At 65.6% G+C, this 15,571-nt stretch overlaps 2 protein-coding genes across 2 annotated transcripts in view; both read right to left on the bottom strand.

Annotated features, from left to right (window-relative positions):
- Window positions 1-3,017: 3,017 nt before the first annotated feature.
- On the bottom strand, window positions 3,018-5,539 carry RNF223 (ring finger protein 223). The gene is made up of 2 exons (XM_012001968.1): window positions 5,255-5,539; window positions 3,018-3,848 (listed from the first exon to the last, which is right to left on the bottom strand). The coding sequence occupies exon 2, from the start codon at window positions 3,837-3,839 to the stop codon at window positions 3,090-3,092; it is 750 nt and encodes a 249-aa protein (XP_011857358.1). The 5' UTR covers window positions 3,840-3,848; window positions 5,255-5,539; the 3' UTR covers window positions 3,018-3,089.
- A 5,084-nt stretch (window positions 5,540-10,623) lies between these two features.
- LOC105555170 (chromosome unknown open reading frame, human C1orf159) overlaps window positions 10,624-15,571 on the bottom strand; it is a 26,535-nt gene continuing 21,587 nt past the window's right edge. Inside the window, exons 7-10 of the mRNA XM_012001969.1 lie at window positions 13,769-13,903; window positions 12,509-12,534; window positions 12,381-12,411; window positions 10,624-11,033 (exon numbers count right to left, since the gene is read on the bottom strand). Coding sequence (XP_011857359.1) covers window positions 10,936-11,033; window positions 12,381-12,411; window positions 12,509-12,534; window positions 13,769-13,903 — 290 coding nt within the window. The 3' untranslated portion in view covers window positions 10,624-10,935. The remainder of the gene's footprint in view (window positions 11,034-12,380; window positions 12,412-12,508; window positions 12,535-13,768; window positions 13,904-15,571) is intronic.

Below are 15,571 nucleotides of genomic sequence, written 5' to 3' on the forward strand. Positions count from 1 at the left end.
CCCTCCACCTGGGCACTCCCGGCAAACCCAGCTGTGCCTCAGCCTCCTCCTCCCCCCGCCCCTCCCCCCGGGGGGTCGCACTCAACGCCTGCTCCGCCCGGAGGAGCCACCGCACAGGGCGCGGCACTTCCAGTACTTCGGCTGGTCGGACTACGGCGTCCTCGGCTTCCGGGACGAGGTGAATCCGGCTCAAAGCAGCGAGCGGGGGGCCGGGCCCGTGGGGGTGCCCTTCAGGTGCGGCGGGGCGGGGCCACGCGGGACGATGCGGGCGGAGCCATCGGGTGGCGCGGGGCGCCCCCGCCCCCCACTCCCATCGAAGGCCGCCTGGTTTGTCCTCAGCGCGGGCATCGGACGCACCTGCACCATCATCGTGATTGACATCCTGGCAGACGTCATCCGCAGGCAGGTGAGCTCCTCCTCCCTGGGTGCCTCCACCCTGCCCGGCTATAGCCCCACCCCTCAGGACGACCCCACCCCTGCCGGCAAGCCCCGCCCCTCATCCGTAGCCCCTCGCTAAGCGCGCGTGTTCCCGGGGCTGGGCCGCGAGATCGACGTCCTTATGCAGCTGGTTCGGCGGCAGCGCTCGGGGATGGTGCAGAGGGAGGCTCAGGACAAGCTCGTGCACCTGGCGCTGCAGCGATACATCCAGGGCGGGCGACTGCGCCTGCGCGAGCAGGCGGGGGCGTGGCCTTGCGGGGGCGTGGCCTTGCGGGGCGGGGCCTTGCGGGCGTCGCCATGGTGACCGGCGGCCCCTCCCCACAGCTCGAGCCGCCCCAGGAGCGCGAGAACCAAAAAGTGGGCACCGCCCCCCGCGAATCGGGTTGCAGCCCCCGGCCCGCGTCTCCCCGGGCGCCCGCAGTGTGAGTGGAGAGCCGGGGCCGGGCCGGCGTCCTCCGGGAGGGACTGGGACGTGCGGGGCGCCGGGCTGAGCCGCTGCTCCGCGCGCAGGACCCCGCAGCCCTGGACGCGAACCTGCAGAGCCGCGGGTGTTTGAGGAGCCCGCGTGGGGCCGGAGCCGCGGGCCGGCACTGTGTCCGGGACGGAGCCACAAGCTGTCCCCAGCTCAGGGAGGCCCAGGGGCGGCAGAGGGAGTGGCAGGCAGCGAAGCCCACCCGTGACCACGTGTGAACCCGTGTGCGCCACCAGCTCAGCCACTCAGTGCGGGTCTGAGCGGCCAGGACACCAGGCTGCCCTCACCGCAGCTCCCGTCTGCCGGCCCTGCCTGCTCCCGTGGTCTGGGATGTGGCCCCATCAGTCACAAGGTAGATGTTTGTGGAGTGAGGTGGGTGTGACATATTCATGTGGCCACCCGTGCAGCGTCACGCGCCTGGCCCTGCCGATGACAAGGGTGTGGGCCTGCGTGGGCATGACCGTGTGTGTGACACAGAGTGATGTCGCTGTGACCCGTGGCTGCACTCCCCACATCACCGGCTTTGCAGCCTTCCTGTGAAGTGCTGTGTTTTCCCTTCTGTGTCTTTGTTGGGACCTGGGGCAAGGGTGGGTGTGGTGCCCACAGCCGGAGTCAGCTTCTGTGGGGCCTTCCTGAGCCCTCCCCATCCTGGATCAGAAGCCCAACTGGTTGGTGCAGGAAGTACCTGGGCTCTGGGGTCAGGGATGAGAAGGCCGAGGAGGCCTGCGTGAGCTGAAACTGGCCTGGGCCCTCCTGGCCGTGCCTGCCTGGTGGTGCAGGATTCCTGGGGCTGATGACAGACGGGGTAGGGCTGGGGTTGGCAAGCCTCCTGCCGAGGCCTCACGAAGCTGCACTCTGCCTCTTCCCCAGCCAGGCTGGCCCGGGAGTTGCCGGAGGGTCTGTGGATCTGCAGACTGCCGGCTGTAACCTTTGCTTCTCGGTTCCCACAGGGGTCATGGGTTCTGTGGCTCTCCAGTCAGGGACGCTGGCAGGGCCATGGGCATGAAATCCTGGAGGTGTGGCCTAGTATGGCCACAGTGGGGGATGGGGGAAGAGAAAGGCCCCCTTTGTCAGCCACTGGGCTCTGAGCCAAGCTGATGCCCTCCCCGGGGTCAGGCCCCAAGCGTCCCCGGGGAGCCTCACACCGGTGAGTCTCCAGCCAACTCCAGAAACCCCCAGCCTGTCCGTAGCCAGAGGGGCTGGGAGTTGGACCCCCTGAAACCTTGGGCCCACCTGTCCCAGTGTCTGCCGGGAGTCTAATCCTGTCAGGGTATCATCTGGGTTGAGGCTGCAGCAGGCACACCCAAGGTGAGGCCCTCTTAGCAAAGATGGATACAAATAATTTATTTTAAAATGTACAAGGGCAGCTGGAAGTTTCTGTGGTTACCTTGCACTGGGGGCTGCCCTGCCTCCACTCTCTCCCCACAGTCAGAGGGCAAGACTGGCATCCCCACCCAACGGTGGGGCCAGCCCTGAGGGGGACATGTCGGCATGAGTCGAAGCATGGCAAGGCCCCTTCCTTCTTGGCAAGGGGCTTCCCTGGCAGGCAAGTCACACTGTGTGTGGGTGTCAGGAGCGCTGACCAGCTTCTCTCCTGGGCGCTTCCTGTAGGAGCCTGGTTTTTTATTTTTGTTTCTGTTTTTTTCAATTTGAGACAGGGTCCCGCTGTTTCACCCAGGCTGGATGCAGTGGTGCAATCTTGGCTCACTACAACCTCCACCTCCTGGGTTCAAGCAATTCTCCTGCCTTAGCCTCCCGAGTAGCTAAGAGACGCCTGCCACAACGCCCAGCTAATTTTTGTATTTTTAGTAGAGACAGGGTTTCACCACGTTGGCCAGGCTGGTGTTGAACTCCCGACCTCAAGTGATCCTCCCGCCTCAGCCTCCCAAAGTGCTGAGATGACAGGCATGAGCCACCGCGCCCGGTGAACCTGTGGTTCCTGGAGGCTTTGGGGACCCTCTTGTCCACCCCGTCAGGACCCAGCCTGGAGAGTGAGGGGTGGACAAGCTAAATGGAGCCTGGTCTTGGTGGGGCCCAGAAGGAGTCTTCAGAGACGCCAGGCTCCTTTTGCATCCTCAGGGATCGACTTCCAGTGGCTGCTGCGCCCTTGAGCCCCCCAGTGGGGGACCCACCCGTGGAGCTGGGTGAGGGCGGCTGACCTGTGCAAAGGCTGGTGGCCCTAGTTGTCAGTCAGAGGCCCGCGGAGGGAGGCGGCTGTGGTGGTGGCCGGGGGCCGGGGGGGCAGCGGCAGGCAGCGCAGGTTCCCAGTCTTGATCGCGCACTGCACCGGCCAGAGTGCCACGCAGAAGAGCACCAGCAGCAGGGCAGAGACCAGTGCCATGCGCCTCCAGTCCCTGCAGCGCGTCCAGCAGCGGGCCAGGCGGCCCCGGCGGGGGGCAGGGTCCTGGGCGGGTGCGGGCGGCTCGGCAGGCTTGCTCAAACCCACGTCCACACATACAAAGCTGGGCTTGTGGCCAGGTGTGGTGGGCAGTGGTTGGCAGCACAGCTTGGTGCCCTCCAGCCACACGGGCTCCTCGCGCCGCAAATGCGCTGGCATCCGGGCCTGCAACTGGCGGCTGGTGCGCAGTGCGGGAGCTCCGGCAGGCGGCACGGTCGTGGGCTGCCTGCAGAAGGGGCAAGGTACAGCCTCACCGCCGGGGCGGCCCACAGGCTGAGCAGCCGCCAGCCGGGCCAGGCACTCCAGGCAGAAGACGTGGGTGCAGGAGAGCTCCTTGGGCGTCTTGAAGATGTTGTCATAGCCTGAGAAGCAGATGGAGCACTCCAGGGGGGAGGCCACCTTCTCCGAGCCAGGGGTGCCAGGGGACCTGGGGCTGCCAGCCGAGCTGGGGGACCTGGGCATCGAGGCTGTGGAGCTGCTCCGGCGATGGGGGGGCACGGCCGTGTGCCACACCTGCTGGCCGGACGACATGTCTCGGAGCTGTGGGACAGGGACCGTGCTGAGCAACCACAGGCCGCCCCTTTCTGGTGGTCTTTTACCTCCCCCTCCCCTCTCTTGCCCGGAGATCCCAGGGAAGGGCTCTGTTCCCCGTGCGCCACTCCAGAAAGTTCCTCCGGTGCCCCTGGAGGTCATTCTGCCCCACGTGCAATCCTGCCCTCTCTGCCCCATCACACGGCTGCACCGGGTAAGCCTCCCACAGGACCCCAGGCCGGCTCCGGGAATGCAGGCCATGTGCACAGGGGTCTCGCCGACTGCTCGGCAGACACCTCCTGTCGGCCCCGCCTCACCTGCCTGGCCGACAATATTCTGCCTGGGCAGAAATAATGGTGAGGATGACGATAGCCACAGTAGTCACTGTTTATGTCAGGGCTCTGCAAGGCTGGGCCCATGTCAGGGGACTCACAGTGTGGAAAAGGCTGCCCAGAGCATGGGTGACTCAGCCAGGGCCACCCCAAGGGAGCCAGCAGGCCCTGGACCCTGGAGGATATGGCTCTCAGGCAGGCCAGGGGCTCCAAGTCAAGTGAAGTGAGTTTGAATTCGGATCCCAGGATGGGTGCCTGGCTTGGGCGGCGCAGGCCCGATTTGCAGGCAGCTATGTGAGGGTGGCGTGTGGGGGTCTCTGGGTCTGGGGACCGGGCTGAGCCCCGGGGGGCTTCGGGACGACAGGGACAGGGATCAGTGCCCAAGGAAGGTGAGTGTCAGGCACAACCTGGGGCCTGCAGGGCCAGCTTGTCTGGCTGCTGAGGGTCTGATGTGCATGGCGGAGGACTGGGACTTGGATAAGCCTAGCCATTCCCTCTGGGCCCACTGCCTGATGGTCAGGTGATGGTCAGGGCACCCTCAGCCGCCCACTGAGCGGGTGTTTCTTCTCCCTGACCCACTCCCACTTCATGGCAGGGGCCCTGGGGGACGGACACTGGGGGACGCTGCTCTGCCCCTGGGCGTGGCTCAGGTGGGCATCTCAGCTGACCTGGGACCCGGCTCCACCTCCCGCCCCTCCCCTGCACCCAGGATCCCCTGCAGGGGTCCCAGCTGGAGGGAAGTGGGCAAGGGTGAGAGTGAGCCTCAAGGGCCTGGCTGTGCATCTCCTTGGGGCCCAGGAGGATGCCCCAGAAGTGAGTCCTGGCACTGCCCTGGCCCGCCCATGACTTGCCAGTGAGTCCCAGACAGGCTGGCAGGATGACACAGGCCACTGTGACCACCTGAGTCACGCACCATCACGGTGAGGCCGTGAGTGCCCCAGGCACTGGGACCCGGGGACTGTGCTCTGTGGCCTGTGCACCCCACAGAACCGGTTCCTTGGCACCAGGCCCCACCCCTCCACGATGGTGCCCCACCCTGAGCCTGTGCAGGTGAGGGGTGAACACAGGCTGAGCTGGCCTTACCTGGTGGCCGGGGGTCAGCGGGTCCTGGGCATGGTCCTCCTCACTGGCCACGGCTGGGCTCCAAGGCCCTGGGCTGCCCTGCCCTGGCAGAGTTTGCTTCCTCGTCTCCGGGCCCAGCCCGGCCTGTGCTTCACCTGGCAGGTATCCCTCCCGGGGCCAATCACCAGTAGCTGTCCCGGTGGCACTGGTCTGGCAGGTGTGGCTTCTGCTCCGTCCAAGACAGGTGGGGACACAGGGAATGTGTGCGCCCTCGCCCGCGCAGAGCTCTGGTCTGAGGCAGGTGTGAGTTGCCGGGTGTGGGCTCCCAAGCAGGTCTATTTATACCCTGTGGGTCGTGCTGGCCCAGGGTGTGGCCACAAGCCTCAGGGATTGGCTGGCTTCATCCTCTCCTTGGCAGGCCAGGCGGCTGGAGGGCAGGGAGTGGGGTGAGGGTCGGAGCCAGGTGGGGGTCAGCACATTCGCAGCTGTCTGGGCGGGTCTGGGTTGGGGTGTGTGTTTGGACCAAGCCCTGTCTCCCTATAGCCCCAGGAGGCTGGAGCAACCGCTGGAAGCTGCTCCGCCGGGTTCCAGGTCCCTGTGGCCCCCGAGCTCCTGGGTGGGCTCCCAGCAGGGCCCTCCCCTGAGCCCCCCACAACCTATGCCCAGCCTGCCCCTGCCCTTTGCTCATGGCTGCCTCACCTCACAGCCCATTCCTGCCACTTCCCTGCCCATACCCACCTGCCTCATCCACACACAAACGTAGCTGTTCTCACACATGGGCTGTGTGTCCACACGCTGTCACACACATGCCCCTCGTGGCCACACAACTCATCCTGTGTCCACATGCTCACACATGTGCCGTGTCCACATGATCTCACGCTGTGTCCAATCACACATGCCATGTCCACACGCTCTCACATGTGCTGTGTCCACACACTCCCGCACGTGCCATGTCCACACGTTCTCACACACATGGCATGTCGACGCTCACATATGCCATGTCCACACGCTCCCACACGTGCCGTGTCCACATGCTCTCATGTGTCTACACGCTCTCACAGTTGCCATGTCCACACTCTGTCACACACATGCCATGTACAGACACACATGCCATGTCCACATGCTCTCACACATGTGCCATGTCCAGACCCTCACACATGCTGTGTCCACATGCTCTCACACACACGTCCACATGCTATCACACGTGCCATGTCCACATGCTCTCGCATACGTGCCACGTCCACTCACACGCCATATCCACATGCTGTCACACACGTGCCGTGTCCACACGCTCACACTTGTGCCGTGTCCAGATGCTCACATGCTGTGTCCACACGTTCTCACACATGTGCTGTCCACATTCACATGCCATGTTCAGATGCTCACACATGCTGTGTCCACACATTCACACATGTGCTGTGTCCACACGTGCTCACACATGCCATGTTCACATGCTCTCACACGTGCCATGTCCACACGCTCTCACATGCCATGTCCAGATGCTCACACATGCCATGTCCACACATTCACACACATGCCGTGTCCACATGCCCCAGCAGACTACAGAACTGGTCTGTGCAAAGACCAGGGCTGGAGCTGATGAGAGCCGGGGGACTGGGATGGAGGGTGTGAGAGGCCCAGAGGAGCAGCCAGTGGCATGGGCTGCCCCCACCCCCCTGCACACTCTGCTGCTTGCCCGAGGGCCTGGTACAGAGCTGCACCCCCAGGCTGTCCAGCTGCTGGCTTCCCACCTCACTGAGGCGTCTCTCCCCCAGCCCAGTGGACCTCATGCAAGGGCAGGTCTGACCTGGGTGCCACAGCCCCATTCCCGCCATGAGGCCTGGGCTGGACCTGAGCTGGGACCGCACACACCAGCCTGGGGGGGTGTCACACTGGGTGGGGCTGGGAGTGAGGGGCCCACCCTAGTGGGAGAGCTGGCCAGGCCACCCCACAGGCTGCCCTCAGGCAACTCCCCCGCAGGTGCCCGCTGACCCCTCAGTGAGGACCCAGAGGCTCCCCCAGTGCTGCCGTGCGCATCCTGGAGCCCAAGGGATGCTGGGAAGTGGGAATCAAGACTGCAGAGGCCGGGCAATGCCCCGTGGAGGAGGAGGATGATGGGGCTTGGGCTCAGGAAGGGCGGGACCCCTGCCAGTCCCATGAGGACTCTCAGTGGGGGGCTGGGGGGCTCAGCAGGGGGTCGGAGCTCAGATAGGGAGGGGAGAATGCTTGGAGAGTGGGGCGAGGGCTGGGGGTTCAGAGAGAGAGGGGTGGATGCTCAGAGTTGGGGAGGGATGGGAGCCCTGTGAGGGGTCCAGGGTGGCGGAGGCTATGGGGACTCCGTGTGGGGAGCCACTGCGAGGCCCAGCCTGGAAAGCGCTCACTGGAGGCTCCTGCTTCCTGAGGGCCGTGACTCGGGTCACATGCCGCCTCCAGGAAGCGCCCGGGCCCCTGCAGCTCTGGGAACGTCCTCCCGACAGCTCCTGGGAATATCTGGGCACTGAGGTCACTCGGGGCTCCCGGCTGACACTCGTGCTGGCGGCGAAGGTGAGGGAAGGCCGGAGGAATGTGTGGTCTCGGGGCCAGGCCAGGCCTCCCTGTGTAGGAGAGGAGCCAGCAGCTCCACCTCTCCCAGCTCAGACCAGGCCGGGGTCGGGATGCTGGGCCCTCGGGGGGCTCGGGATGGCAGCGGAGCAGCTTGGCTGGCCGTGTCCAGGGCATGGGGTGGGCCCGCCTGGTCCCCTCCATCGCAGCCTGTGGGCGTGTGTGGGATCACACGTGCGCATGCTTGAGGCCTGCATGCTGGCGTGAGCGCCTGACCCCTCACCTCCTTCATTTTCGGTCTCCTCACGCCCTCTCAGGGACTCCTTCCCCTCCAGGCCCCTGGATTACAGGTCAGACCCGGCACTGCCAGGCCTTGGGACGCGGTGTGGCCGGCCTGGGGAGGGGCCTTCCGGTCCTGGGCTGCTCTGGGGCCCCCCTAGCCTTGCCCCACCCCACCTGCCCCGTGCTGGGCCATTGGCTGAAATGCAGCAGCTCTGTTGGTTCTGGGGCTGGACTTCTTTCCTAGGGGCCCAGATGTGCAGAGGGGAGGCTGGTGTCGGCGAGTAGGGCTCTGGGACGTGCTGGGCCAACCCTAGGCCCAGCCAGTAAGTCCCTCCCATACCTAGTGAGGAGGGTGCGTCCCTCGCTGCCACAGGTCCTGGCTGACCGCGTGCTGCCCACCAGGGGCCAATCACAAGTGCGCAGGTGGGGGACGTGGGGAGCCAGCTGAGGGGGATATACGGAGGTGGCAGGAGGACCCTGGGGTTTTGGTTTGGGCCACTGGGTGGGAGAGAGGAAGGGGACCCAGAATTGAGAGATGGGACCTGGGGGCTACTCAGAGGGTGGGCTGGGACGGTGCCTGTCTGGCCCGGCCTCCAGAGCCTACCTGGCTGAACCTGCTGTCCGTGCCTGTTTCTGATTTTATCCTCCAAACCAGACGGCCAGCCTGGTGCAAATGCAGCAGTGGAGTTTCCAGCGGGGCGTGGACTCCTTCCCTCCACCCCGCTCCTCTCAGTCTGGCTCCTTCCCTCTACCCAGCTCTCGGTCCTCGGTCCAGCTCCTTCCCTCCACCCCACTCCTCTCGGGCCCGGCTCCTTTCCTCCATCTGGCTCCTTCCCTCCACCCCCACCTCCATCCCTGTCTCCTTCCCTCCACCCCACTCCCCTAGGTCCCGCTCCTTCCCTCCACCCCACTCTCGGTCCGCCTCCTTCCCTCCATCCGGCTCCTTCCCTCCATCCCCACCTCCGTCCCTGTCTCCTTCCCTCCACCCCACTCCTCTCGGTCCCGCTCCTTCCCTTCACCCCGCTCTCCATCAGGTGAGGCTGCCGATGCTGGGCTCAGAGTAGCCTTGGGCTGTCCAGTCCCTCCCTTTCTCCCTAGGACCAGGTGACCCTCCCAGCCCCAGGACACTTCTTGGGCCAGGGCCCAGGGCAGAGCCGATGCTCCCCCAGGCGCTCCCTGGCTGCAAACCTCAGGCTGGGGGTTTCAGGGACAGGGAGGCAGGTGTCTATAAAGACACAGCCCTCCAGGCAGGGGCCGTTTCTGCCTGGGTGGGGGGCACAGTTACGAGCAGGGGCAGCGCTCTGGCGTCCTGATGCCCAGGCCCTCTGCCCCTCAAGGCCTGTCCTGCCCCAGCTCAGCCCTCTCTGGCCAGGCCCACCACCGTCAGCAAACACGCCCCCACTGTTGCCCCTAATGGCCCACGGCAGCCCTCCCGGGCCCGTGTCCACAGCCCCATGCAGCCCGGCCGGCCCATGGAAACGCACGTCCGCACCCTGTCCCACCTCAGGTCCGAGCTGGGGGGTCGGGGGCCGCAGGTCCTACCTGCACAGGTTGTATTCAGGGAATAGGCCTGTGGCAGAAAATGTGCGGGTGCGGGGGGTGGGGGCACCCTGTGCTCGTAGCTCTCAGGGCCCCAACCAGGCAGCAGGTGGGGGCTCAACTCTCCTCCACCCCCGTCCCGCCTCCTGGCCCCCAGCACACGGTGGTGAGCGCGTGGGCCAGCCTGGCGGGGGCTTTGCTCCCCGACCTGCACTTAGAGAACAGAGGATGCTACGGGAGAGGGCAGCTGACTTTATATCAGCACCAGTGCCCCCACGTTCCCGCTGGCCCAGGTCCCGGAGACCATGGCGACACCCACAGGGGACTTCACAGAGGAGCGTGGGGCCCCGAAGGCCAGGCCGCCCCTCAGATGGGGGCCTGATGCTAAAGCAGACAGTGCATCTAAGACCACAGTGGAGCCCGAGCCTGGCGTGCAGGGGGCGGCCACAAACGCGCCTTTCTCCCAGGAAGCCCGGAGGGACCCCGGGACTCAGACAGCGCCAGGGCCGCCTGGCAGATCCAGCGAGGCGGTGACTTGTGGGGGTTAGATGTGGGCTGCCCCGCGTGGGCAGGGATCAGCCAGGCCCGGGGCCCAGGCAGGGGGTCCAGGCACGGGGTCCAGGCCCGGGGGCCCAGGGGGTCCGAGCGGGGCTGCAGAACTCTGGAGGACTTTCCTGCACATGAATTTCTGCTTCGACACAGACAGAGATGAAGAGGAAGCTACCCTGCATCCCGGAAATGGGTGGCTGTGGCCTGGGGTCTCTGCCACACGGGAGGACGGCCCACAGGCGCCCCGTCTCAGGCAGCTGGTTCCAGGCTGCGTCCTCCCCACTGGCCCGGCATCGGCTGCAATGGCACGAGGACAAGCCTCACTGTTCTCAGGGGTCTTGGTGCGGTGGTGCTGGAGGAGTCCTGCCCGTCGTGGGCTCCGGAGGGCATCACAGCAGAGCCCCTGGCTTTTCTAGGCAGAGCGGTGCCTGCCCCGTAGATCACACCAGCTTTGGCTGCCTGAGCCAGGCCTGCATCTCGGCTGCAGGTGCTGGGGCCTCATCATGTTTCCTGGGGGGCCCAGACCCCCCAGGGCCTCGATCTGATGCTCTGAGGTCTCACGGATGCCCGCTCCTGGTCCCATAAAGCCGACGGCTGTGGTGTGAAGGAGCCTCAGGCAGCCCGGGACCCCTCGGTGTCTGTCCCTGGGAGACAGAGAGACTCAGAGCCAGGGCTGTGCCCAGGCCTGTCCCGGGCGCTGGGCGATGCCAACCCTTTGTGCCGGGCTCCCGCCAAGGGGTCAGCCTCCGGGTCACTGCTGCCAAGCGCATGGTGTGGTCTCGGCCTCCAGGTCAGACGTTGCTGATACGGGCCTCTGCCGAGGAGAAGGCAGCGGGGTCCATGGCCCTGTCCAGGGGCCGCTCCCGCCTGACGTAGCGCGGCTTCCGTACTGAAATGGGTCACAGACAGGCAGGGTCAGAGTGGGACCTGGACAGCAGGGACAGTGCAGGCCTCAGCCCCTACCGGAGGCTCTCGGGAGTGGGCATGGCACAGGCCCCCGGGGCTGTTTACGCTGACCAGATGGGAACCCAGATGCCCCCTGCCCGGAAGGTGCCCTCAGAGCTCCGGCCCGGGAAAGGGACGGCTTCCTCCTGCGCCGCTGCCTCCTCTCATTCACACCCTGGGCCCCGGGGCCGGGACGAGGGCCAGGCTATTCCTGAAGACAAAGATGTGGGTCATAGAGCACCATGTACCTCGGGGCGATAAGCAGGCCCTAGCCCTGAGACCTCAAATGTGACCCTATTTAGAAGGGGCTTTGCAAGGGGTTAACGTCAGGGTCTCAGGCGTGATCGCCCAGGGTTCCTGGGGCAGGCCCTGAATCAATGGCCAGTGCCCACCTGAGAGGGAGGCGGAGAGAGAAGACGCAGAGGCGGGGGAGACACCGTGGGACCGGGGGCAGAGACGGGCAACGCAGCCAGATGCCTGAGCCGGCAGGGGCTGGGGAGGTAGGCAGGGTCCTCCCCTGGAGCCTCGGGAAGCATGTGGCCTCGCCTGCCCCTTGGTTTTGGACTCTGAACTCTAGGACAGTCAGATTAAAGGTCTGCTGTTGAAGCTGGCAGGCCCGGGGCACTTGGGCACCCTGTGGTCTGCTGGGCCCTTGCAGACACAGCTGCTTTAGGGATGGGGCAGGTCCAGCCTTGATGGAGAACTGTCTGTCCCCTAAGGCACTGTCACCTGCCCCCATGAGAGACCTCTGCACAGGGGGACGGAGGCTGGGTGAGCCCTGCTCATGGCCTTGGAGCTCTGTGGCTGTGGGCCAGTCACTCAGCCTCTGTGTCTGTGGCCCCGCCTATAAAATGGGTCCTAACCAGGCTGACCCTTGGGTCCACCTGACCCAGCGCCACTGAAGCAACGGCTGCTCAGGAGGGCCTGGCGGAGGCCGGCTGCGTCCGTCCTTGGGCGGAGCTGGACTTGAAGGAGGGGCAGGCATTGGGGGTCTGCCCTGTGGTGGGTCCTCCTTTCCTGCAGACCCCACGTCTCAGGAACAGGAAAGGGCATGGAAGTCCTGGGGATCAAAGGGGGCGGACAGGGTGTGTTGGCCAAATCTGGCTGAGATCCGGAGCAGGGGGTGCCAGCCAAATCCGGCCCTGGCCCAGCCTCGTGGGTCTCTCTGGGGACCTGGGCAGGGGCGGCCGAGATCCAGAGCCAGGCAAACCCGTTTGTTTGGGGACACACCCACGAGCACCCTGGGTCTGGCCTAGAGATGGGAAACCCCACAGGAGGATGCTGCTGTTACCTGAGGACTGTGGCGGGGGGATCATTGCAGCCTTGAAAAGGAGAGAAAGGCAGAGTGAGGACTTGGGATGGCCCGGCACAGACACACGCGGCCGGGGACGCTCAGCCCAGATGACACGGGTTACTTACGGCTTCGCCAGGCTGCAGGGCTGGGGCTGTGGGGAAGAAAGCGGACAGTCATCCTGGAGCCAAGGAGCTGCCTCAGCATCAGCCCAGCGCGGAGTCCGCAGAGCAGCAGAGGCCCCCGGGGCTGTGGGGTCAGGCTGGTCTCACCCCACCTCTCCCCACGGTGCCACATTCCTCCAGGGAACTCAGGGGTGCGGGGGCCTCCCTAGTACCCCAGGCAAGTCCCCTCTCCCCAGACCCACCTTCCCGCCTCAGCAGAAGAACAAGTCACCCTCATGAGAAGCGCTTCCCTAGGCTCCAGGGTCCCAGGGGAAGGGCTGCCCTCCCACCCTCCCAGGAGGAGCCCCAGGGCCATGGGCTTCTGCCTCCATGGTGCCCCCACGGTGGCGGTGCCGTGGCATCGTGGTCAACCTGGCTTCTCCTTATCCCGTGGCCACCAGGGCTGACCAAGCCCTGAGCCCTGCCCTGCTCCGAGGATGCCCACAGGCAGAGATGCTGAGCAGGCCGGGGCCTCTCGGTGCCTGGCTGTGCAGCAGCCCCTGGCAGCGGGCTCCTGACTGGAGGCTGAGCCCTGGGACCCCAAGAGAGGTTGAGAGGGGTGGACAGGGGTCTCACAGCAGCCAGGTGGGGCTGCCCAGAGACCTGGGAGGAGGCCCCAGCTCGGCTATGACAGTCTGGCCAAGTGCTCACCTCGGGGTCCGATCTGCCGGCTGGACCATCTGCCTGGCAGGGACCCCGTGAGGGCCGGCCTGGGACAATGAGGGCAGGCACCATGGACCCTGCTCAGAACTCGCCCCCACCTGAGGGCACCACAGTCACCACAAGGTCTCTCGGTGGGAGGGGTCAGTGCCCAGGCCTGGAGTGACCATGTGTACAGCATGGTGTAGGCTGGGGTGTGGGCCCTGCACCAGCCTGGCCGGCCCTGACCCCAGGAGAGGGGAGGGAGGGGCCGTGGCTGCCAAAGGAGTCCTGGCGAGTCCAAGCTGCCGAGAGCCACCTGGCCCCGCTCCACTCGCCCCTTGTCATGCCCTGAGGGCCCCGGGAGCCGCCTCTGCCGGAAGAGGGTTCCAGCGGAGGCTCTGGGCCCGAGGAAGGCCCCTTGGTGCTTCGACCATCAAATCCACACACAGCCGTTTCCAGGAAGTGACGGCTCTTCTCACGGGACCCAAAAGCCACGTGGCAGACCCTGGGGCACCCCATCCCCACAGCTGGGTCCCGCCTGCCAGTGGCCTCCTGTGGGGCACGCGCTGGTCCAGGAGATACCTTTGCTTCTTCTGTAGAAGACCCTGGGGAGTTTACTGGAGCGCTTGAGGTAGAAGAACCCAGCTACAGAGAGGATGAGTCCGGAGCTGATGAAGAAGGTGCCCAGGAAGAGGGAGGCGGCCACGCGCGGAGCCCCTGCAGACACACACCGCTGAGCGGGCAGGAAGGACGGCGGCCCTGGCTTCTTGCCTCCTCGCCTGGCCCCCAGAGCCACCAGCGCAGGGCAGACTCTCTGCTCCCTGAACACGCCTGAGTCTCACGGACCGGCTGTGGGTGCCGAAGGCCCTGCACTTGGCCTTGGGTCATCCCTGCAGGCTCAGCCATGCCTGGACATCTGGCTGCAGGGTCTGGGAAAGTGACCACCTGCCCCAGCCTCAGCTTCTCGCAGGAGCTCGGATGTTGGGAGCGTTACAGGATCTGGCCCTGGCCAGGTTCTGCAGAAATGCCTCTCCGATTCCAGTTGCCCCTGAAAGCCGGGGGACCAGGGGATTCTCAGCCTTGTTCCTTCCTCGGGAGTCAGCACAGGCCCTGGGGCCCCCACACAGGGCAGAAGCTCAAGCTGGCAGCAGGTGCTCCTGCTCCCCACTCACCTCCACCTGCCTGGGCCAGGACCTCCCCACTCACCTCCACCTGCCTGGGCCAGGACCTCCCCGCTCACCTCCACCTGCCTGGGCCAGGACCTCCCCGCTCACCTCCACCTGCCTGGGCCAGGACCTCCCCACTCACCTCCACCTGCCTGGGCCAGGACCTCCCCGCTCACCTCCACCTGCCTGGGCCAGGACCTCCCCGCTCACCTCCACCTGCCTGGGCCAGGACCTCCCCGCTCACCTCCACCTGCCTGGGCCAGGACGGGCCGGGGCTGCTGGCCTGGGGCTCAGGAAAGTTGGCGATGGCTGCTGGGTGTGCTCTGAGATGCTGGGGGGGGGGACTTCCCAACCCGGAGACACAGGCGTGTTTGCCGTGCTTGGGGGCCTTGCTCCTTCCGACCCCAGCACAGAGCCACAGGAGGCCAGGAGCCCATCTAGGCCAACCCTACCCTAAAGCACGCCACTCAGGTCAGCAGTGGACCCAGGCCAGCTCAGGGCCCGGGTCCGTGCTCTAAAGACATGAGGGCTTTGCCGTCTCAGAACACAGCCCTCAGCCCCGGCCCCAGGTCCAGCACGTCCTTCTCTGCTGAAGGATGAGGGTCTGCAAGCCACACCCCCATCTCAGGTGGGTTCAGAGGCCCAGGAGACGAGTCCGTCTGGGAGACGGGCCCTGTGTCCTCCTGAGGATCAGCTGTTGGTGGCCCCAGGCCCAGGCAGTGTGGCAGGTATTCCTGTCCAGCCTGCGTGTCTGCGTCTCCTGGGGCCACAAACCCTGGAAGAGCTGCTAGGCATGGTTAGGAGAGACCTCAGAGCACCTGCTCCTCCTGGTTCCTGGGACTGTGACCGCAGGCTGGGGTGGGTTTGGGGCGAGGCAGAGGCAGGACCAAGCTGTGAGCGTGCCCCTGAGACTGTGTGTGGTGTGGCCGTGTGAGCCTGAGAGCATGTGGTGTGTCCATGAGCCGTGAGCGTGAACCTGAGCGTGTGTGGTGTGGCCATGAGTGTGAGCCTGAGAGCATGTGGTGTGTCCATGAGCCGTGGAGCATGAACCTAAGCGTGTGTGGTGTGGCCGTGTGAGCCTGAGAGCTGTCTCTTATACACATCTAGATGTGTATAAGAGACAGCCCAGGAGGAGCCCCAGGGCCATGGGCTTCTGCCTCCATGGTGCCCCCACGGTGGCGGTGCCGTGGCATCGTGGTCAACCTGGCTTCTCCTTGTC

The sequence above is a fragment of the Mandrillus leucophaeus genome, unplaced genomic scaffold, assembly GCF_000951045.1.
Source record: "Mandrillus leucophaeus isolate KB7577 unplaced genomic scaffold, Mleu.le_1.0 Scaffold672, whole genome shotgun sequence".
NCBI lineage: Eukaryota > Metazoa > Chordata > Mammalia > Primates > Cercopithecidae > Mandrillus > Mandrillus leucophaeus.